General features: G+C 56.8%; 1 protein-coding gene across 1 annotated transcript; it reads left to right on the top strand.

The window, feature by feature from the left end:
- The first annotated feature begins 3,240 nt into the window (after positions 1-3,240).
- CDH16 (cadherin 16) lies at positions 3,241-11,863 on the top strand. Its single transcript, XM_059999290.1, has 17 exons — positions 3,241-3,309; positions 3,595-3,678; positions 4,106-4,261; positions 4,332-4,470; positions 4,830-4,988; positions 5,775-5,971; positions 6,605-6,727; positions 6,922-7,075; positions 7,329-7,556; positions 7,639-7,715; positions 7,790-7,978; positions 8,080-8,321; positions 8,876-9,009; positions 9,809-10,051; positions 10,182-10,289; positions 10,616-10,732; positions 11,526-11,863. Exons 1-17 carry the CDS (start codon positions 3,241-3,243, stop codon positions 11,621-11,623), a joined length of 2,517 nt encoding a protein of 838 aa, XP_059855273.1. The 3' UTR covers positions 11,624-11,863.
- Positions 11,864-22,130: the final 10,267 nt, after the last annotated feature.

Below are 22,130 nucleotides of genomic sequence, written 5' to 3'. Positions count from 1 at the left end.
TCCTGGAAGGAGAGTCCTTGCATTTGCGCATAATGGAGGTGTGCATCTCCCCACCAACCACACCTGGGAAGAGGAGCCTTCTGGGCATAGGTGCCTGCTAGGAGTTTGCCCGCATCATTTCAGGAGGGAGCATCCCCATTCAGCAATGGCAGACAGGGGACAGAAGCACTTGCCCGAGGCCACACGGGCAGAAGTGGCTGAGTGGGGACTGGTATATGTCTGCCCACCTTGGGAGACCAGAAGCAGCCTGGGGCAAGGCTGGGGACAGTTTCTGAGAAGGTTCCAGGCCAGGGTCCATACATTTTTTTTTAATTTATTTTTATTTTAATACAGCAGTTTCTTATTAGTTATCTAGTTTTATACGTATTAGTGTATATATGTCAATCCCAATCTCCCAATTCATCCCAACACCTTCCCCACCCCTGCTTCCCCCACTGGTGTCCATACATTTGTTCTCTACATCTGGGTCTCTATTTCTGCCTTGCAAACGGGTTCATCTGTACCATTTTTCTAGATTCCATATATATGCATTAATATATGATATTTGTTTTTCTCTTTCTGACTTACTTCACTCTGTATGACAGTCTCTAGATCCATCCACATCTCTACAAATGACCCAGTTTTGCTCCTTTTTATGGCTGAGTAATATTCCATTGTATCTATGTACCACATCTTCTTTATCCGTTCGTCTGTCGATGGGCATTTAGGTTGTTTCCATGACCTGGCTATTGTAAATAGTGCTGCAATGAACATTGGGGTACATGTGTTTTTTTGAATTATGGTTTTCTCTGGGTATATGCCCAGTAGTGGGATTGCTGGGTCATATGGTAATTCTATTTTTAGTTTTTTAAGGAACCTCCATACTGTTCTCCATAGTGGCTGTATCAATTTACATTCCCACCAACAGTGCAAGAGGGTTCCCTTTTCTCCACACCCTCTCCAGCATTTGCTGTTTGTAGATTTTCTGATGATGCCCATTCTAACCGGTGTGAGGTGATACCTCATTGTAGTTTTGATTTGCATTTCTCTAATAATTAGTGATATTGAGCATCTTTTCATGTGCCTCTTGGCCATCTGTATGTCTTCTTTGGACAAATGTCTAGTTAGATCTTCTGCCCGTTTTTTGATTGGGTTGTTTGTTTTTTTAATATTGAGCTGCATGAGCTGTTTATATATTTTGGAGAGTAATCCTTTGTTTATTCGCTTGCAAATATTTTCTCCCATTCTGAGGGTTGTCTTTTCGTCTCATTTATAGTTTCCTTTGCTTTGCAAAAGCTTTTAAGTTTCATTGGGTCCCATTTGCCCCCTCATTGGGGGCAGGGCCCCTGGTCAGCCCTGCAATTCCCTCAAGGTCACCTGAGCTGGCTCAGTCTTTTCTCTCCTTCTCAGAGGCACAAGATAGTACATTTTCCCAGCCCTGTCGGTGTCCAGGGGCTAGTGTGAGCACTTAGGGAGGCTCAGGGGATCTCACAGGCTGCTGTCCCCCCACCCCACCCCCTGGTCCCACTGGTGGGTGGTGTGGAGCCCTAAGTATCCAGTTCAGGTAATGCACTGCTCCCCCATCCTGCACGTGCCACCTCTAGCTCCTTATCTTAGTTCCACAAGCCACCTGGGAGCTGCCAGGGCCGGGCAAGGGCCAGATCATTACTGGGTCCCTGATTCTTGCTCTGGAGGGCTTCCCAGTCTGATGGAAGAGACAGCCAATGACAACCTGGTGTCCTCTCTGTGTTGATAGAGATAGCACTCATCATGGGGGCGTGGGTGGGGGCCAGATATTCCCACAGGAGAACGCTGAACAAGCCTGGGAGTCCAGGGAAGAGTTCCCGGGAGAGGGGAATATTGGAGCCGAGTACTGAAGCCGGAGCAAGTGCTTAGCAGACAGATGAAGGGGTGGGAAGGGCATTCCAGACGAAAGGAACAGAGTGGGCCAAGGCAGAGCTGCAGATGCTGGTGCACAGGGGGGAGAAGTGGGAGCGAGTCTGGAGCCACGGAAGAAATAGTCAGGTCCAAACCCAGAGGGCTGAGAAGTACCCACTGGGCCGTGTAGGGGTGGGACAGGTGCCAGGTCGATGATCTCCCCACCCCCTGGGGCCGGCGGTCATGGATGCTGAACAGCCCCCAGCTTTCCAAAGTCAATGAGTAACTTGGGGGGCTGGGCAGGGCCAGGCCTGCTGCTGTGGGCCCAGTGGTGTTTTCCACTCCTGAGCGAGCATGGCTGGCCCGCCTACCTGCTCAAGTGTCCGCCCTGCCCTGTTCCACCCGGTCTGGCCTGGCCAGCACTCCCCGTAGAAAGAGTTCTCTCACCTGGAGGCTGGACCAAGGAAGCCAACCTCAGGCACCGGCGGGTGAGGGTCTGGGAGTGGAGGGTGGGCAGGGCTGAGGCTGGTGTTGGTGGTGGGGGAAGGAGAAACACTGCCCTGTCGTCCAGGGAAGAGTTCCCGGGACTGGTTGGCGTGGCTGTCTGTGCTCTGTGCGCCCAGCTCAGCGCTAAGTGCTGGAAAATGCTGAGACGAGGGCAGGGCTCCTGCCCCGCGGGGACTCCCCCATGGCTGAAGGATGGCAGTGGGCGGTAGAACAGTCCTGTAGACCCTGAACCCTGAGTCCTCTGTTCCAGGAGGAGTTCTCCTGTGGTCAAGTCTTCCGTGACCTTGGTCAGGCTCTGCCCTTCAGGCCTTGCCGGCAACGTGAGGCGACCACAGGAAGCGGCCCTCAGAGTCGTCAGGGTCTTTCGAGCTTCAAACTTTTGTGACTTGGGGTGCTTCTGGGAAATGACCACTTTGGGATCTACGAGCTGGGGAGGCCATGGGGGGAAGAAGACAAAGGTCTGGAGGTGAAACTCCCATGGAGACCCTTGTGGGCACAAGAATGAAGAAATGCAGGGCAGCTGGGCCTGGGGGTCTTGATGGGCCTGGCCAAGGAGCTGGACACTACCCTGCAGGCAATGGGGAGCGGCAGGCCCTTAAAAGGGGAGGAAGAGGAGACCAGTCTGTCCTGAGGGCCCTCTGGCTATGTGTATGCAGTGGGCTCAGGCAGGGGACAAGGGCGGGGGCAGTGTCCAAGTGGGTGGGAGGGGGAGGGGCAGCTCTGAGAGTTGCTGGTCCAGCTGAAAAAGGAGGGACCGTTGTACCCCATGGGGCCTGGGGAAGCCATGGCCCCGGGGCTGAGGGGGGATGAGGGGAGGAAGACTTCCTAGAGAGAGGAACCCTCTTGCCCACCGATCTGGGCTGGATCCTTACTGCCATGTCCCTCAGGCCCATCCTGACCATGGTTCCTGCCTGGCTGTGTCTGCTTTGCTTCTTCATCCCCCAGGTGAGCTGGGCCCTGCTCCTCACCCTCAGATCCTAGCTTTGGTTGGTACCCTCGCCCGCTACTCTACCTGGACCAGTTGCACTGACTATGGATGGTAGTGTTTGGGGGATGGTGATGAGGGCTGGCTACAGGCCTGTTGTGGGGTCAGGAGGTCAAAGACCAGGGGGTGGATGGGCTAAGGTATAGCCAGGCCCAGGGAAGGGGCAGAATTCCCCTTCCCTGTCAGGTCCCGGCCCCCACGGCAGGAAGGTACAGCTTGCTGACGTGGTGAGAATCCTCCCACAGGCTTTCCCCGGGGCCCAGCCTGCAGAGGTGTATGTGGATGTCCCGGAAAACTACGGTGGAAATTTCCCTTTGTACTTGACCAAGGTGAGCCTGAGATATGCGTGGGCTGCCCTCGCCCCAAGTCCTGCTTCCCCGACCTCCAGCACTCCTTTCTCTTTCTTGCTCTGGCTTTTTTTCAACCCTGCTTTCGAGACAGTATGTGGTATAGCGTGAATGACTAATAAGATTTTAATCCCAGAAGAAAGTAGAGCTTTAAGTTTAAGGATGAAGTGATGGAGGGGGGGTTTCAAGCTTTAGAAAGTAGGGCACGGAGTATAGAGAGCATCAGGCACAGGGGAAGGAGCTCTGGCTTTGAATTTCCACCCTGTTCCTTACTGGCTTTGTGACCTCAGGCAAGTGCCAACGCTCTCTAAGCCTCAGTCTCCCCACATATAAAATGGGGCCATAAGGTGGAGGGGGCATCCTCCAGGCCCGGCCCCCACTCTCTTCACCTCTGTTCTCTCCTCGCCAGCTACCACTGCCCCGTAAGGAGACTGAGGGCCAGATTGTTCTGTCAGGAGACTCAGGCGTGGCAGCTGAGGGCCCCTTTGCTGTGGATCCACAGTCTGGCTTCCTGCTGGTGACCAGGGCCCTGGACCGGGAGGAACAGGCAGAGTACCAGCTACAGGTATGACTGGGCCAGGGGTAGGAGAAAGCCACCAAGGCAAGGTGGGGCATTGACTACCCTTCCCTGCCAGGTCACCCTGGAGACAGAGGATGGACGTGTCTTGTGGGGCCCACAGCATGTGCTTGTGCATGTGAAGGATGAGAATGACCAGGTGCCCCATTTCTCCCAGGCCATCTACAAAGTTCAGCTGAGCCAGGGCACCAGGCCTGGTGAGTGCCCAAAGCAGCCAGCTCACAGCAAGGTCAGGTGGCCACTGATGGGAGAACAGAGAGTAAAGAGGTGGCCGTAGAGTTGGCATAGGGACAGGGCAGTCAGGGTCCAAGTTGCCCCCTCCCATCTCTGTCTCATCCTGCACTCTCCCTACCGCACTGAGGATCCACAGGTGAGTTCCATCTACTCTTGGCCTCAGTTTGCTCATCTGTGAAGTGGGGTGAAGAGCCATGGCTCACCTTCAGAATCCTGATATGATGATGAATACAGAAGGAAGACCCAGGGAGAGATAAAGGAAGCTTGGGAGACTCTCCCCACCCCTTCACCCCTAATGGTGAACCCTCTCCACACACACCAGGTGTCCCCTTCTTCTTCCTTGAGGCTTCAGACGGGGATGCGCCAGGCACAGCCAACTCGGATCTTCGATTCCACATCCTGAACCAGGCCCCATCCCAGCCTTCTGCAGATATGTTCCAGCTGGAGCCTCAGCTGGGGGCTCTGGCTCTCAGCCCTGAGGGTGAGCCTGAGCTGGGTGTGAAGAGGCGGGAGGGTTGGGAAAAGCTGGGGAAGGTTGCATCTGAGCTGCAGGATGGGTTGGAGCTGGAGAGATAAAGCAGGCGGAAAAAGTATTCCAGCTGGAGAGAGCAGCAAGGCAAAAACATGGGGGAGGCAGGACCATGCCTGGAGAGTTAAGGAATGGTGTGGATGGAAGTGCCTCAACCATACATTCTGCAGACTTGGGCCTAAGAGACAAGGATATGAGAGACCTGAGGGGTTATGGCCCGGGACACTGCTGGGAGACCTTGGGAGTGATGGCAGGAGAGACCTGGACCTGGGAGTTCAGACCAGAGGCACAGGTTGGGGAAGGAAAGAAAAGCCAATCACACACCCACTCAGCCAGCCACCCATTCATCCATCTACCACGCAAACATACAGTCCATCTATCCAACCGTCCATCCACGTGCCCAAATCCCCATCTTTCTACCCTCTCAAACCCCCATCCATCCACCTAGTCAACTGTCCATTTATCCAACCGGTCATTCACTCATCTACCTATCCACCCGTTTACCACCCCCCATCCTGGTCATCCACCTATCCAATCTATCAACCACTCATTGTGTGGACAGATGTGGAAGTGATTTTGCAAACCGTCAAGTCCTGGTCGGATGCTCACAATGGTGCTAAAGGGCCCTCTCATCCATTGGCCAAGAGAGTATCCTGAACACCTGACATACGCGTGGCTTTGTGTTTGGTACCAGGATGCACTGGCCCCCTGCTCAGCTGACCACCCTGCCCCTTCTAGGGAGCACCAGCCTAGATCAGGCTCTGGAGGGGCCATACCAGCTGTTGGTACGGGTCAAGGACATGGGTGACCAGGCCTCGGGCCACCAGGCCACAGCCACCGTAGATGTCTCCATAGTAGAAAACACCTGGGTGCCCCTAGATCCTGTCCACCTGGCAGAGAATCTCCAAGTTCCGTACCCACACCACATTGCCCAGGTGAGTAAGTGGCTGTTAGCAGCTGAAATAACCCCATGGATGGTGTAGCTGGGCCTGAGTCTCGTGGAGATTTGGGGGGGTGGGTCTGGGGCTCAACTTGACCCCCTGTTCCTCCCCTACCTATGCTCCTCCCTCCACTGTCCCCATCAGTTCTCAAGACAGAGTGAGCATATCAGGCCCTGGGACCAGGCCTTTAGCTCCTCACCTGCTATCCTCTGGCAGGCGTGGCTCTGTGCTCTGACCTGCTGAGCTGATCCCAGGCTTCCTCAGCAGAACAGCTGTCACCTCCTTGCTGCCATGGGGATTGTCACCCAGGCCAGGAATGTCTCAGGCTCCTCGAGGAATGCCCTGGGGTCAGGCCCAGCCTGAGAGGGCAGAGAACAAAACAACCTGGTCATTCAGGCACTTTGGGCAAGATCCAGGCTTGGACCAGGGCAAGGCCACTGTGGAGTTGTCACAGTGCCCTGAAAGAAAAGGAGCCTACCTGGACCCCAGAGAGGGCAGCAACTTGCCTGGGGTCACAAAACGGTTGGGGCCCAGGCTCCCTACCCAGGAACAGTTGGAATATAAGGGCTGACATGGGCTATTCCTGCCCCTCGTCCTGGGGGCCCTCATTCTGTGTCCCCCTCCCAGGTACATTGGAGTGGGGGGGATGTACATTATCACCTGGAGAGCCAGCCCCTTGGACCCTTTGATGTGGACAAGGAGGGGAAACTCTACGTGACCAGGGAGCTGGACCGAGAAGCCCAGGCTGAGGTGAGGTGAGGGGGAAGCCAGGAGGACAGGCTGAGGGGTGCTTGGTCCCCGTCCAGTGGGCTTCCGGGGGTGTCACATCCCCCACAGGCACTGAGGCAGAAGAGCTGGAGCTGGCCACCAGAAGGGAACCCAGACCCAGGCCAGGCTGGAGCTGCCTCTGGTCTTCATCTGAAGCCCTCCACTGCCCGCTATAGTACCTGCTCCGGGTGCGGGCTCAGAATACCCGCGGTGAGGACTACCCGGCCGAACCTCTGGAACTGCATGTGGTGGTGATGGATGAGAATGACAATATGCCTGTCTGCCCCCCACGAGGCCCCGCAATCAGCATTCCTGAGCTCAGCCCCCCAGGTGGGCTATGAGCCTTGTCAGGGGGTGGGGGAGGGGTGAAGTCCCTGTGAGCTATCCCATCTTGCTCTCCTCTGGGATGGGACCAGCCTCAGGTCCCTATATCAATGTCTCACCCCCCAACACATACACACACATGCGCGCGTGCGCGTGCGCGCGCACACACACACACACACACACACACACAAAGAAGAGTGGTGAGGTAAGGCCTCGAGGTCTGGTTGTGGTCCCATCCATGTGGGTGATGTCTTTGCAGGCACCAAGGTGGCTAAGCTTTCGGCAGTGGATGCAGATGCCCCCGGTTCCCCCAATTCCCACGTTGTGTATCGGCTGCTGAGCCCTGAGCCCGAGGAGGGGGCAGAGGGGAGAGCTTTCGAGCTGGACTCCACCTCGGGCAGTGTGACACTGGGGGCTGCCCCCCTCCAAGCTGGCCAGAACATCTTGCTTCAGGTGCTGGTCATTGACCTGGGAGGAGCAGAGGGCGGTAAGTGCCCTGAAGGTGACCAGGGTTCCCTGACCCCTCTGTCCCCACCCTGGTCTCCCCAACATGCCCTCCCCTGCCTCAGGCCTCAGCAGCACCTGTGAGATTGCAGTCACGATCATGGACATCAATGACCATGCCCCTGAGTTCACCACTTCCCAGGTAAGCAGGAACAGGGGAGGACACCTTGAGAAGGTGCTAACGGGGGGGCTCACAGCCCCTCCCCATCTCTCCAGATTGAGCCCCTAAGCCTCCCTGAGGACACAGAGCCTGGGACTCTGGTGACCACACTCATGGCCACTGACGCTGACCTTGAGCCTGCCTTCCGCCTCATGGACTTTGCCATTGAGGCAGGGGATGTGGAGGGAACCTTCGGCCTGGATTGGGAGCCAGACTCTGGTCGTGTCCAGCTGCGACTCCTCAAGGTAAGGGGCTAGGGGTGGGGGAGTGGCGCACACACACACACGTTCATGCACAGGGTGCCAAGCCGTGGCCCACACAGTGACCCGGGCCCCACTGGTTCCAGAACCTCAGCTACGAGGCAGCTCCAAGTCACAAGTTGGTGGTGGTGGTGCGGAGCGTGGCAGAGCCGGTGGGGCCAGACCCAGGCCCTGGAGCCACAGTCACCGTGACTGTGCTGGTGGAAAGGGTGACGCCACCCCCTCAGTTGGACCAGGAGAGCTACGAGGCCAGTGTCCCAGTCAGCACCCCCGCTGGCTCCCTCCTGCTGACCATCCGGCCCTCAGACCCCATGAGCAATCCCCTCAGGTGAGCCGGAAGACCAGCCCCTTAGCTGGGCTGGACCACCCCTGCCTCCTTGGGATGATCCCAGGGCCTCGGAGGGAACTCTCATTATCTACAGCCTGCAATGTTCCTCAAACCATGGTTAATGTGAAGGTTGTGACTCCTGGTGGGGATCAGGGCTGGATGGAGAGGGGTGTTTGGACCCCGTGAGGGCTCAGATGATGCTTCCCCATACTGTCCTGGACCAGGCCCTCTTCCAGCCGCCCACCCAGACCGCAGCACTGGGTGCCGTTCCCAGGCTCTGGCTCTATCCGGCCCCTTTGTGGGCTGACCTGGGAATAGTGGAAATGAGTCAGGCCCCCCAGGCTCTGAGAGTCCCTCCCTCAGCCACAGTATCTGTGGTTTAAGCCCTGCCCCCCAACGAGTCCCTTAAGCTGGAGCGAGATCACGGGCACTGCTGCTGCCCTCAAGTCACAAAGGGCATGTGGAACTTGGGCAGATCACATGACCCAGAAGGTCTCTGGTCAAGGCGTCATATGTGGTCCCTGCCTCCCTGCCCCATCTTCTTTGACCCTCAGGTTCTCCCTAGTCAATGACTCAGAGGGCTGGCTCTGCATAGAGGAGGTCTCCGGGGAGGTGCACATAGCCCGGGCCCTGCAGGGTGCACAGCCTGGGGACAAGTACACAGTGCTCGTGGAGGCCCAGGATGCAGGTATGGCCAGGCTGTGGTGGGGGCCTCTGGGAAGGTGAGAAAACCTAAGACAGACAGGCAGGGCGAAGCTTCCTCCCCAGCGCCCTTGCTGACAGCCGCTCTGCTCCAGGCAGGAGGGATGGGCAAGGGGCTGCGGCCAGTATACTTCTCTGAGAAGGCCTGGCCTCTGCCTCCCCTCTCAGACCACCCTTCCCTCCAGACACCTGCCACCCCCCAACCTCAGCCCTGGAGGGCCTCTCAGGGTGTCAGCTTCAGACACAGGCTGGGAGCAGAGGGAGTGGGACTGGGGGGTGGGGAGGGAGGGCCAGTGGCTCTCCTGGGGCAGGCGTGCCAGGAAGTGAGCCTGGATGGGACGCTGAGGCCAGGTGGGGAGGACTCCGAATGCCATTTTGACAGGATGAAGAGATGGCCCAAGGGCAGGTCCGTTCAGGAAGGCAGGTTTCAGCTCTGAGCTGGGCTGTCCTGTGACAGGGGTGAACTCATCTATAGTCAGGGCATTTCCACATTGTTGGGCCCTGGCACCAGGGGCCAGGGTGAGGTGGGGGGACAGTGAGAACCAGCTTGGCATCCTGAAGGGCACAGAAAGGCCTGGCAGCTGTTTAGATAGTGAAGGGGGTGAAGTGCATTGTGAGGAAGAGAGAGGGGATGGAGAGGAGGGGGTCGAGGGGAGGGAGGGGGCGTGGAAGGGGACTCACAGGGTGAGACTGATGGGCTGTGGGGAAGGGGACCAGGCCAGGGACTCTGAATTCACCCCACCCCCAGAAGGGCCCAGGCCAGCTCAGCACTACCTCCTCTGCAGATGAGCCAACGCTGAGCACCTCTGCAACCCTCGTGATCCACTTCCTGAAGGCTCCTTCTGCCCCAACCCCGACTGTGGCTCCTGAGCCCTCCCGACACCTCTGCACACCCCGCCAGGACCGTGGCGTGGTTGTCGGTGGACCCAGAGGGGACCCTGACCTGGCCGGCGGACACGGTCCCTACAGCTTTGCCCTTGGTCCCAACCCCACGGCGCAGCGGGATTGGCGCCTCCGGGCTCTCAATGGTGTGTAGTGGGGGAAGCAGGGAGGCTGTGGCCAAGGTGGGGAGTGGGTGGTGCTTGGAAGTGAGATGCCGTGGGGCTGGGCCTCGGGGAGCGGGCTAGTGACTCTGATCGCTGCTTATGGTCCCAACAGGGTCCCATGCCTACCTCACCCTGGGCCTGCATTGGGTGGAGCCACGCGAACATGTAGTCCCCATAGTTGTCAGCCACCATGACCGGGTGTGGCAGATCCAGGTCCGAGGTGAGGCCGGGCTGGGGTGCAGCCAAGGTCAGGGGCCTGTGGTTCCTGAGGGAACCCCTGAGATGCAGGGGGAGGAGCTGGGCAATACGTCTATGGGCTCATAAGGACAGCATATGCCTGTGCACACCTGCATATGTGTGGCTGGGCACACAGACTGCAGTGCACACAGGCACGTGCACAGAGGAGCTTGCATCCCCCTGCCACACGCATGAACACAGCATGTGCACCAAAACCCACATACTGGCCAGCTGGGCTGGGCTGAGGGCTCTGAGGAGCTGCAGAGCCCGCCTCCACTGCCCTTACCTTCCTCCCCTGCCTCTCCCCAGTGATCGTGTGTCGCTGCAATGTGGAGGGGCAGTGCATGCGTAAGGTGGGCCGCATGAAGGGCATGCCCACGAAGCTGTCAGCGGTGGGCATCCTCGTGGGCACGCTGATAGCAATAGGTAACGGAGGTTGGGCTCCTGTGTGGGGGAGGGCAATGGTGGCTGGAGCCACAGCCTCCGGATAAACAGTGCCCCATCCCATGGTGTCCCCACAGGGATGGAGAAGGAGCCCCCCAACTCTCCTAGTCATTATGCTGTTGCCTCCTGTTATCATAGTCAAGCTCATCCTCATTGATAACAGCATTTACTGTTACTGCTACGCATTAACTGTGTATCAGGCCTTATGCCAAGCATAGGATTATTGCGTTGAATCCTCCCTACAACCCTGTGGTGCTGGCATTTCCCCATTTTCCAGATGAGGTCACTGATGCTCAGAGAGGTTAAGTGATTTGTCTGAAGTTACACAGCCAGGGAGTGGCAGAGCCCAGCTCTTTCCAGCCTAACTCTTTCAGTCCAAGCCTCCCTCTCTATCCCCTTTGTTTCTTTAGCCCCTTAATTTTTTCTCCTGGCTGGTTTTCTTTGCTGGTTCTAGCACATTGCTACAGTGTGCCTTTCTCTCAGAGGTCCGTGGGAACAACTCACTGGCTCCCAGATGATCCCCACCCAAACTGTTCCCCAGAGAAAGGGACCTTGGAGGCTGGGGTGTTCTGGCCCTGGTGAGGGCTGAGCAGGCCAAGCAGTCAGGCTCCTTCAGGCGCCGGAACCACAGAGTCATACCCAGCCCAGCCTTGGGGATGCTGTCTAGGAAACTTTGCTGCCTTATTAAATCGATACCAACAGCAAGGAGTCCCTAGTGATAGACAAGTCCTATGGCCCTTTCGGAGGGCTGATCTATCCCTCTCCGGCCCCTCAGGCATCTTCCTCATCCTCATCTTCACCCACTTGACCCTGGCGAGGAAGAAGGACCTAGATCAGCCAGTAGACAGTGTGCCCCTGAAGGCGGCGGTTTAAATGGTCCAGGCAGCCCCTCCTGGGAACTTGGCCTCTGGCTCCATCTGAATCCACTGGGAGATGGCCCAGCACTCCAGATCCACGAGGGCCAGGACAGGGCAGAAGCCCCTTCACCTGCCCTAGGGGGGAGGCAACATCACCAGACTTATCTGCAGAGCCTGCGCACTGACTAAACGGGCTGCCCGTGGGAGCACTTCATATGGCTCACGTTTGTCCAATAATAAAGCCTCGGAGAACTGGGCGTGGGTCCTAGAGGACTGTGGGCCCATGTCCAGGTGTCCATGTGCGTGTGTGCATTATCCATGTCCACCTGCCCTTTCACCCCTTCCCCATCTCCGGCTGCACAGAAAGGGTGTGGGGGCTTGAGGGATGAGCCTGGGGTCCCCTGCGGGGAAAGACACAGGGGCATCATATGGGCTCTTGGTGAGATCCTGAGGCTAGAGCAAGGTGGGTCATTTCTGTGGGCATTCGGAGAACACTGGCTGCAGGCCCTGCATGGGTTAACTGTCCAGGTGATGGTTGAGGAGGGTGTCCCTGAGAGTGTTATTTCTGTGTTTGCCTGGATATCGTCTTTGCTCTGGGGGGTGCACCTTGTGAGTCCATGTCCTGTACTCATGTGTGAGCATACTCGTGTCCCTGTATATGCGTCACCTGCACACAGGGGTGGGCAGAGGTCCCTCAGTCTCAGGAGGGGTCTGGGTAGGAATCGTGAGGGCTTGGGTAGGAATCCTCAGGGCCCCATGGGGCTGGAACAGGAGAGGTGAGGCTGGGGATCAGTCTCTGTCCCCATGCTGGCCCCAAGGCACCTTTGGGTTTTACACACAGGCTGGTGAGTGCATGGGGAGTCTGCAAAAAGAGAAGGGGGAATTATTCAGATGGACACCACTGGGGTGGAATAGGAACCCTCGTGGCTCACCCTGCCCCTGCCTCAGGTGAACCCCTTCCCCTGGCCGAAGATTAAGCCATGGCCCTGGTGCTAAGCCCTGACCACATTTCCAGACTGACCTCTAATCCCTGACCCTTGACTGACCCCAGACACATGCTGATCCCCCACGCCTTCATCCCAACGGTCTCTGGGGAGCCGGGGTGGGACTTGTTGTCCCAGGCACCCTGAGCTGATGATGGTAAATCACGGGGAAGGGAGAAAAACAACCTCATTGGGGCCCAGGCCCTATTTTTAGGAGATAATCTCTTCACTCCTGGCAGATTCTGTGGGATGGAGGCCAAGCCCAGCCAAGAGAGATGGGGCAGGCATCCTGGCTGGCCTGGGGGAGCGTGGGAAACTCAGCCTGGATCCCCAGCCCAGGGAGAGACCCTGAGGCTGATCCCAGCCACTCTGGGCCCAGGTCCCCTCTCCCCACCCACACCCCCATCCTCCACGGGAGGCTCTGCTGACTACTGTGGTCCAAGCAGAGCTTCCTGCCCCTCTCCTAGGATCCCCTGCTTGGCCTGTACCCACTCAGAAGTCTTCAGGGTGCAAAGTTCTTCGAAAGCAGATCTCATCTAATCTTTCTGTCAACCTACGAGGGCAGGCTTATTGGCCCCATTTTCCAGTGAAGGATCTTGAAGGTCAGGGAGGTTAAGGGCTGCAGCTGGGAGTCTTAGAAGCAGGGCACAAGGTGAGACTGTCTGGTCAAGGTTTATCTTACCTCTCCAGCAGTGTCCACAGCCTTCAGCTGGGCTCTGCTCCCATGAGATCCCCCAGAAGCGCCTTAGAGATCACCCAGGCCAGCAACGTCTAATCAAGTTGGAAAAGTAAATCACAAAGAGGTGGGGAGACCTTCCCAAGTTCATCCAGCCAGTGGGATGCAGCACCTGAGCTGGAACCCTGGAACCCCTGCTTTCTGGGTCCTTGTTCTGGATAGATAGATAGGCTGACAGTTGGGTGAGTGGATGCATGGATGGATGGGTGGGTTGGTGGATGATGGTTGGGTAGATGGGTAGATGGATGGATAGGTGGGGGGTGGGGTGGTAAGTGGATGGATGTATGGGTTGGTAAGCAGGTAGGTGGAACCCCGGCCAAGGAAAGGATGGATGACAGGATACCAGGGCATATTAAGGCATCTGCCCCAATTTGAGGGTTCCTTTCTTAAGCCTCCAGACCTCAAAATACTTTCTGCTTGTGGGGCTGACAACAGGGTCCACAATCCCCAGTTTTCCTGAGCATTTGTGGACATAAGCCTCTCCTGCAATCCTCAGCCCCTTCTATAGAGTAAAGTGAGGGTCATAGAGGGGCGTGGCTTCTCCCGGGTCTCAGAGGGAGAGAAACAAGAAGCTGGTGCTTGTTTGTGGGCTTGGTGGTAGGTCAGCAAGTGCTTGTGCAGATTCACGCTAGTGAGCGGGCCTTACTCTGCAGGCAGCGGGGCCTGGACCCTGCGAGGGCAAAGTGGGGGATGACTGGTGGCTCAGTGTGGGCGGAAGAACACGTGAGTCATGCTCTGCCTCATCCTTGCTGTGTGTTCCCAGGTGAGTCTCGTTACCTCTCTGAACCTCGGTTTACTTGTTGATAAAATGGGCCTGGCTCAGATGGAGTTGTTGAGAGGACTACGCGAGATAATCCCCCCAAAACGTGTAGCACAATGCCAGGCACACAGCAGGAGCTCAATCAACATGGCTTCCCCTGGTCCATGGAGTGTGGGGAGGACTTACCTCAGATGCCTATAGCCACAGACTCTCACACACTCCCCATGGGCCCCATGGGCCCAGGCTTTTGCGGGGCGGAGTGTGGAGAGGGGCCCCAACTCCAGCTCTCACACGGCCCTGGAAAGACATCTGCCTCCAGCCTTGGCTCCTTGCCAGCTCCAAGGCTCTCTCTGGGTGACGCTGAGGGTTCTCATGGGGTTCAGACTGGTCTGGAGGCTCCCCCGGTGGGGAGCTCATGGTCTCCCTCTCCCAGGCTCCTTCCAGAGGCACAGGGCCAGATCAAAGGGACCCAGCACTGAGGACTGGGAGGCGGGCTTGGAAAGAATGTAAACATGAGGATATTTTTAAACTTTTTCCAGCTCCAGAGATTAGGGCTCTTGAAGCAAGAGGCCCAGAGGTCAGTCCGGCCCTTGCTCACAAAGGAAGAAACAGTCTTGGGACCTCAGAGACCCCCCACCCCACTCACATCCACCGATACCCATCCTAAGACTCTAGCTGGGGCCTCAGGGCAGGAGTTCTTCCTCTGATCTCACCTCCAGACGTCCTGCTGCTGCGGGGTAATGTGTCTCTAATGAGGGGGCCTCAGGGACATGTGAGGACCCAAAGCGTTGAGGGGTTTGGGGGGCCTACCTGAGAGCTAGTGCTAAGAGACTGAGCCTGGAGACACCATGGCAGCCCTGTCACTCCGTCAGGTGTGCGTGTGTGCCTGTGTGCACACGCATGTGTCTATGGGTGTGTAAGTGTGCGTTAAACTCTAGTCTGCGTGGTGTAAGCATACGAGGAACCCATCCCAGCCCCTTCCTTCTTCCCCCTCCCTAGCATGCCTGGCCCCTTCCCCCTGGGACTCCTTGGGTCAGTGGGGGACATGGCGGGGCAGGCAGGAGGTAGGCTTGAGGGTCAAGGAGAAGAGAACAGGGAAGATGAGGAGAGCAAGCGTGCTGTGAGGGGTGAGGAGGCTGGGGGAGGAGCTGGGTCCAGGTCTGAGCCATGCAGTGAGTCAGGCTGTGAGAGCTTCAGGGGCTACCGATCTGGGGACTGCAGAACTCAGCCTCATCTCCCTTAATTACCCCAGGTGTCACAGTGACTCAGGAACTTGGATGCAAGCCTCCTTAGATCTCCCTGCTTCAGATAGCGTGGTGACGCTCATCCTGGGTTCCATGACAACAGCCTCTTCCCTCAGTGATGCAGCCACCCTTGCACACCCATGTGACGCAGTGGAGCACACACAGGAGTGTCACAGGGAGACTCATAGAGGGGACTCAGCCACAACATGTGCCATATCCCAGGGACTCCCACACCCTTACCCCATCCACATCCCCACTGACCGGCAGTCAAAGGGTCAGAGTTCACATGGGCACTCAGGAGACGCCAGGCAGCAGGTACCAGGACCACAAGGGCCCCTAGCATGTGGAGAGGGCTTGCTGGCCATTTTCCATGCTTCAGGGGGCTGCTGTGCTACCTTACCCTGCTTATCGGCCCAGAGAGGGACAGTGTCCGGCTCCAGGTCACACAGCTCATCAGTGGAGGTCAGGGCTCAGGTCCCAGGCCGGGATCCACAGGGCAGTGTGCTCCCCTCCATGTCCCTTCCACTGAGGCAGCAGGGGAAGAGGATGAGGCTTGGTGCTTTACCATAAGGTGTGGTGGGACTCAAGGACAGTGGGTGGGGGTGGCGAATGAGTCTGATGGGAAGAGGGACCTGGAGACTTATCCTCGATCTGCGGGCCAGAGCTGCCTGCCTGAAGCTGTCGCTGTGCTGTCCCTGTGTACATGCCCACTCGGCAGGGCTGCTGCTATTCTTACCCACTTGGTGGCGGCAGCGGGGTCAGAGATAGTGGCTAGGTGGGAGCGAGTCATGAGCACCAGTCCCTTATCGGACACGTTCCCTGGAAACTTGGCAGGGGCTGCCAGGCTCTGGGAGCCTGGGCAGGGCGGGTGAGGCAGTCACAGGGACAGGGTGGGGGGATGGGCTCACTCGGAACAAGGCCCTGTGCCAGCTCAGCTGTCTCTCCTACAGCTAGGCAAGCTCCCATCAGAATTGGCCAGGGGTTTCCAGTGGAATTTCTTCCCATGTGGTCATTAACACCCTCAAGTCATCCTTAGCTTCCTACCCAGTCCACGGCAGAATGGACCACCTCTGAGCTTTCAATGCCCGAGAAGGTAAGGTGTTGGCTTCCCCAGCGAGGCTGTAGGCAGGGGCCGCATTTACAGGGAGAGCACTGTACTGTGAGCCACAGGGTCCCAGGCTGACCGCTGTCCTGCCCGCTTTCTAGCTGTGTGACCTTGGGTAAGTCACTTCCCTTCCTCTGAACTTGTGTTTCCTTACCATTTCCGGGGCTGTTGTAGGGATGACAAAGTCCAACAGTCAGGAAGGTGGACTGAGGGCTGCGAATACGTGTGTGTCTCTGCACACGGCCAGGATGGGGAGAGGGAGACACGTGGGTTCCCCACCTTGGAGACTCCCGCCCCGTGGATTTTCCATTGGCACGTCGGCACCCTCTCCCCAAAATAGTCCCTACGAGCCGTATGCGACAGAGCCCAGACTGAGGGGACTTTTTTTAGCCGCCCTTTGTCAGCTCTCGAGCGGCTGCTATTTTGAGCCCCAACGCCTGAAGGAGTAGGGCCAAGTGAGGGCTGGGGTCAGCTCAGTGGGTCTGGCTGGCTCCCCGAAGGCATCCCCGAGGGGGCCAGCCATGCCCTCTCAGGCCCAGCGCTGCTGGCAAGGAGAACACAGCATCCCCTGTGTATTGGGCCTGAGGGCTCCGTAGTCCACCTCCAGGGAAGCTGCAGACCTGGCAAAAACCATCCTCATTTATGGCGCTCACCCCATACGCCACTGGCCCTGGCCCCCGAGAGAAGAGCACGTTGTAGGGATTAACTGAGATAACACAGGCAAAGCCCTAACTTAGCACAGGGGCTGACACATAATCGGCCCTCAGAAAATGGGAACAGCTAGGATTATTATTGTCATCAGCTACAGTCATTCTTGGTTTTGTTGTTACCGTAACATTTTTATCAGGTTTCCTTCTAGTCTTTTTTCTGTGCATTTATCTTATGTCACTGAGTTCAGGTCACAAAACTCCTCCCCCCTTGATTTCAGCAGAAAGGAGCCCCTAAGTCTGCTGGGGTACCTCTCTCTGCATCTCTGGGCCCCACTCCCAGGGATCACCCCTCTATAAATAGCCTTTGGGGTCCATGACCCCTAAGACTGTACTTGACCTTCCAGAGTGTCTATGGTATGCCCACAGCTTCTGTCATCTCCTCAAATGTCATCAACCACTGCCCCACAGGATTCCAGGGCTCCAGAATCTGAAAGCTGAGTTTAGGAGCCGGCTTCCCAGATGGCTCCTGCGCCTGGATTCTAGAACTCTCTGGCCAACACCTAAGGAAACGGGGCTTGCTTCCGCAGATAGATGCAAGAAAGAATTTTCTGGCCGGTCAGGTGCATAAGATTAAGCAATGGCCCATGAGGACAAATGATCCATTTGTCAGTTTCCTAGTCTTTGTTGGGGTTGGGGGAGGGTGTGGGCTGCCAGGAAGAAGGGATGGGGGTAGGGAGCCAGATTCCGGAACGTGGCTGGGCAGGGCAAGAAAGGGAGCGTGGCTGAGCCAGGCCTCCGCCTTCCCCACTGGGGTTAGTTCCCAGCAGGTCAGCAAGGTCAGCTGGGACTGGGGAGTCATACGTTTTACCCTCACCCCAAGGGGTTACTGTACAAGGTGAGACTTCCTTGTTACCCGAAGGACAAAAATAGATCCCAGGTGATGGTCAGTGATCCATGCCCAGAACCACCAAGGTTATTCTGAGGGTGGCAGGCACAGGGCCAGCCCAGGCTCGGTCAAGTGGGACTGAGCTGGAAGTGGCGTCCTCAGCCTGCAGGCTGTCCCTGCCATTTTGGGAATCCTGAATGGGGTGGCGGGACTGGAGCCACAAGCAGGCCGACCCTAGGTGGGCTTAGATAGAATTCTGACTTGGCCACGTGACCCTGGGCCACTTGGTATCTCCCGGCATCGGCTTCCTTGTCAAATGATGGGGACCTTGATCCCTGCTTCTCAGGGTGGTTGAGAGAACCCTGTGAAGCTGACAGATGGGGCTCAATAAATGCATGAATCTCCACTTCAGCTGTCCTAGAATCCAGAGATGGGACTTCCCTGGCAGTCCGGTGGTTAGGACTCCGCACTTCTACTGCAGGGGGCATGAGTTCGATCCCTGGTCGGGGAACTAAGATCCCACATGCTATGTGGCGTGGCTAAGAAAAAAAAAAAAAAGAATCCAGAGAAGACAAGGGCCTTGCCTGTGTAGCTCTGCCACCAAAACACCCCTTCCCCGCCAATCTGAAGGAACCGGAGTCAGGCACAAAAGCACATTTCTGGAAAGGCCAGTGGGGATTTTCCAGGAACAACTCCATCCAGCTGGAGAATTCCATTTCTGGCCCTGCTGCCCAGGGCTCAGGCTAAGGAGGGGATGCTCTGGCTCATTCCAGTTCTGCCTACTTCCTGCTCCTCGCCTGCAAAGCCCAGATCAGGGTGTCCCACACTGTATTCTCTTGCTGTTTGCTCTGGAGTGTGAGGGACCTGAGGTTCTGAGGTCCCCCTTGGAGCCCGGACACCGAACAGTGCTGGGCACACAATTGGTCCTCTCCTGACCCCCCACCCCTTCCTGGGGTCCTCCCTTTCCTTCATCCAACATGTCTTAGGATTTTCCATGGAGCCAACCCCTGACCTCGGGGTCACCCCCGATGAACACGGACAAGCCAATACGATGGACACTGACCTGGGGGACAGATGGCACCTGACCCAGCTCATGGGTGGAGGTGACCCAGGCAGCTGGAGTGGGGAAGTGTAGCCAGTTTGGGACAGCTGCCTGGGCAGAGGCTCAGAGGGTTAAGACTTACTGGGATGTTTCTGTGAAGGAGAACGGGTTTGAGGGAGTCGGGTGGGCATTGAGGTCCAGGTGGGAGCTGAACTGAACTCATTTATTTATTGAGCTGGAACTGGACCCCAATCCCCTTCCCAGACCAGGCCTCTCCCCTCCACAACTACCCGCACGAGGGTTTTCCCTGGGTTTGTCGAGAAACGGGGATGGTCCTCTCAGGGGAAGGCCAGACTGGCAAGTAGGAATCTCAAGACATAACAGGGCATTAGAGCTGGGCCTAAGGGGACGCAGCTCAGCTCACCACAAGGGATATTCCACCCTCTAGGATATTCCTGCACCCACAAAATGCACTTTCCGCCCACAAAGGTCCCTGTGGAGTGACAGGACACTCAGATCTGCTGGGAGCAAAGCTCTTGTAGGGTCCCAGCTGGGCCTCATGGACCCCTAGACCCATTCTGCCATTTTATCGCAACTTCAGCCCACCACCTGTGCCGTATCCAGCTTCGGCCACCGCTCCGCCCCTCGGGACGGGGAACACGGTCCCCCTCCACCCTGTAGGCTGGCGCCAAGGTTTATGATCCAGCACAAAAGACGCTGAGAGCCACAAGGGTGGAAAAAGTTACCCAGTTCTAAATCAGCCAGTCTTTGGGTGATCTCATCCCCTTCCCAATATAGTCGCAGTCCCCTCCCCCATGAACCAGCCCCTGGCCAATGCAGTTAGTCACGAGGGAGCTGGTGGAGGGGCGGACTGCGCGCCCGCGCGCGTGCACGCGCGCGTGTGCGTATGCGTGTGCGTGTGCGTGTGTGGGGGGGAGTTCTGGGGGGAGGGATTTCAACTTGGGGTTGTACTGTACATTCTATTTTGCAATCTGATTTCCTATCCCCTCATTTACAGGATTTACATTTAGTAGTTTTCCTGTCAAATAATAAAGATCTTCCATCATCACTTTATTTTTTCACTATCACTTTTAAAGTCCACCAGGATGGTTGTGCTAGAATCTATTTGTCCAGCATGTAGAGGAAGGACATGTCAGCAGTGTCCAGTTTCTCCTTCCTACAAATACCAGTGCTATGACCATTTTTGTTCAAACCCCTTTGTACAGTTGCCTGATCCTCCCTCCCTCCCTCCCTCTCTGTCTGTCTGTCTCTCTCTTTCAGATAAATTCTAACAGGTGCTGGGTGAGAGAACAGGCTTCACTGTATGACTGATGAGTTCTGAGCCCTCCCCTAAGCCAGAGGTGCCAGGCCCAGGGCAGGGAGGGGATCCAAGACCAATCCAGGGCCACGGGGTCAGGGGAACAGGGCAGGCTGTGGTCTGCTGGTCCCTCCTGCTGCTCAAGGCCAGCCTCCACCCCTAGCTTCCACCTGCTCTTGCCTCCCCAACTCCATAGGCCAGACCGACTGGGGACGCAGGGAAAGGCCATATACGAGGTCCGTCCTGTGTTGTATTCACATAGTCCCACCCCAGGCACAAGAGGTCCCCACAGTCCATCCAGTTCTCGTCTTGCCAAGTATTCCCCGCAGCTTCTGCTAGAATGCTTCCACGGACCAAGAGCTTACTCCATCCTGCCAGGCTTTTGGGGAGCAGACAGGGCATTTTTTAAAAAATCAGATGAGTAGATATTCAACAGAATTGCATGATCTCTTAGCAATTGCACGAAAGCTACAAGGAAGCTTTGGAGACAAGCACCAGGGTTTGAAACTCAGCTCTGCATTTACTAGTTTTATGACCTTGGGCACATAATTTTACCCCTCCAGGTTCAGTTTCATCATCTGTAAAATGGGTTCATAATACTTGCTTCATATGGTTGCGAGGACAAGGGATTGGCTCTTGTGATTATGGAGGTTAAGTCCCACCATCTGCTGTGCAAGCTGGAGGCTCAGGAAAGCCAGTGGTGTGGTTCCAGTCCAAATCCAAAGGCCTACGAACCAGAGGAGCCAAGGATATAAGTCCCAGTCAGAGTCCAAAGGCCTGAGATATCCGAGGTCAGAAGATGAATGTCCCAGCTCAACAGAGAGCAACTTTCCTCTTCCTTCCACTTTTTTGTTCTATCCCAGCCCTCAATGGATTAGATGATGTCTACACACTTCTTTACTCAGTCTACTGATTAAAATGCTAATCTGTTCTGGAAACACCCTCACAGATGTGGACCTTAAAACCCTTACCTTAAACCACAGCCAGGAATAAGAGGTGGAGGGTTCTAGGCTATATCCCAGAGGTGACAGGGCGCTGGCCTGACCCTTAGAGGTGACTCCAGCTTGTGGGGTAAGACAAAGACCGCTTGCTCTTTTCTCACTCCTTCCTCTATGTGTGACTGTTGCGCCCGCACACCTGGGGAGGAGGATTCTGAGCTTTCCCTTGGAGCAGAGGAGTGACACGGCCAGATTCGAGTCTGACCAGGACGGCTCTGATAGCTGTATGCTGGGAGGAGTTGACCAGAGGGGGCATCTATTGTTTGGGGGTGGAGGAGGGTAAAGGTGGTTTGGACCATTCTTGGGGCTGGGACAGGTGGTGGGCAGGAGGCAGTGAACCCCAAAGCTGCTGGTGGGGGCTGTGGGACTGGCTGCAGGGAGCAGAGTGTGGAGGTGGGAAGGGTTCAGAGATGTGGGGCAGTCCCCAGAAAGGCACACCCACACTGGAGGAGACCAGAAAAGGTGACAGCCACCCCCTCGCCTCTCTTAGGATCCCAACAGCCCCTTCCCCACAAGGCAGGGCTGCGTGACCACAGGACAGGGTCCTTCCCCTCCTACCACCCACTCGTTCAAGGCCCAAGGACATCCAGGGCCAGGTGAGGCTCCCGGAAGGGGGTTCCAGGCTGCAGTCCCCGGAGACCCTGCTCCACCTGGGCGTGAGGCTCAGGGCCTCGTTTTCTCTGGAACGCTTTCCTCCCACTCCTGCTGCAGCGGGTGCCAACGTGGCTCGATGCTGACATCTAGAGGCAGCCACCCGCCTCATGTTGCTTGACCACAGCATCCCACGGCAAAGGCCTGTGC

Source organism: Delphinus delphis, chromosome 20 (assembly GCF_949987515.2).
Source record: "Delphinus delphis chromosome 20, mDelDel1.2, whole genome shotgun sequence".
In the NCBI taxonomy this organism is placed as follows: Eukaryota; Metazoa; Chordata; class Mammalia; order Artiodactyla; family Delphinidae; genus Delphinus; species Delphinus delphis.
This window is presented reverse-complemented; position numbering and strand designations above follow the sequence as displayed.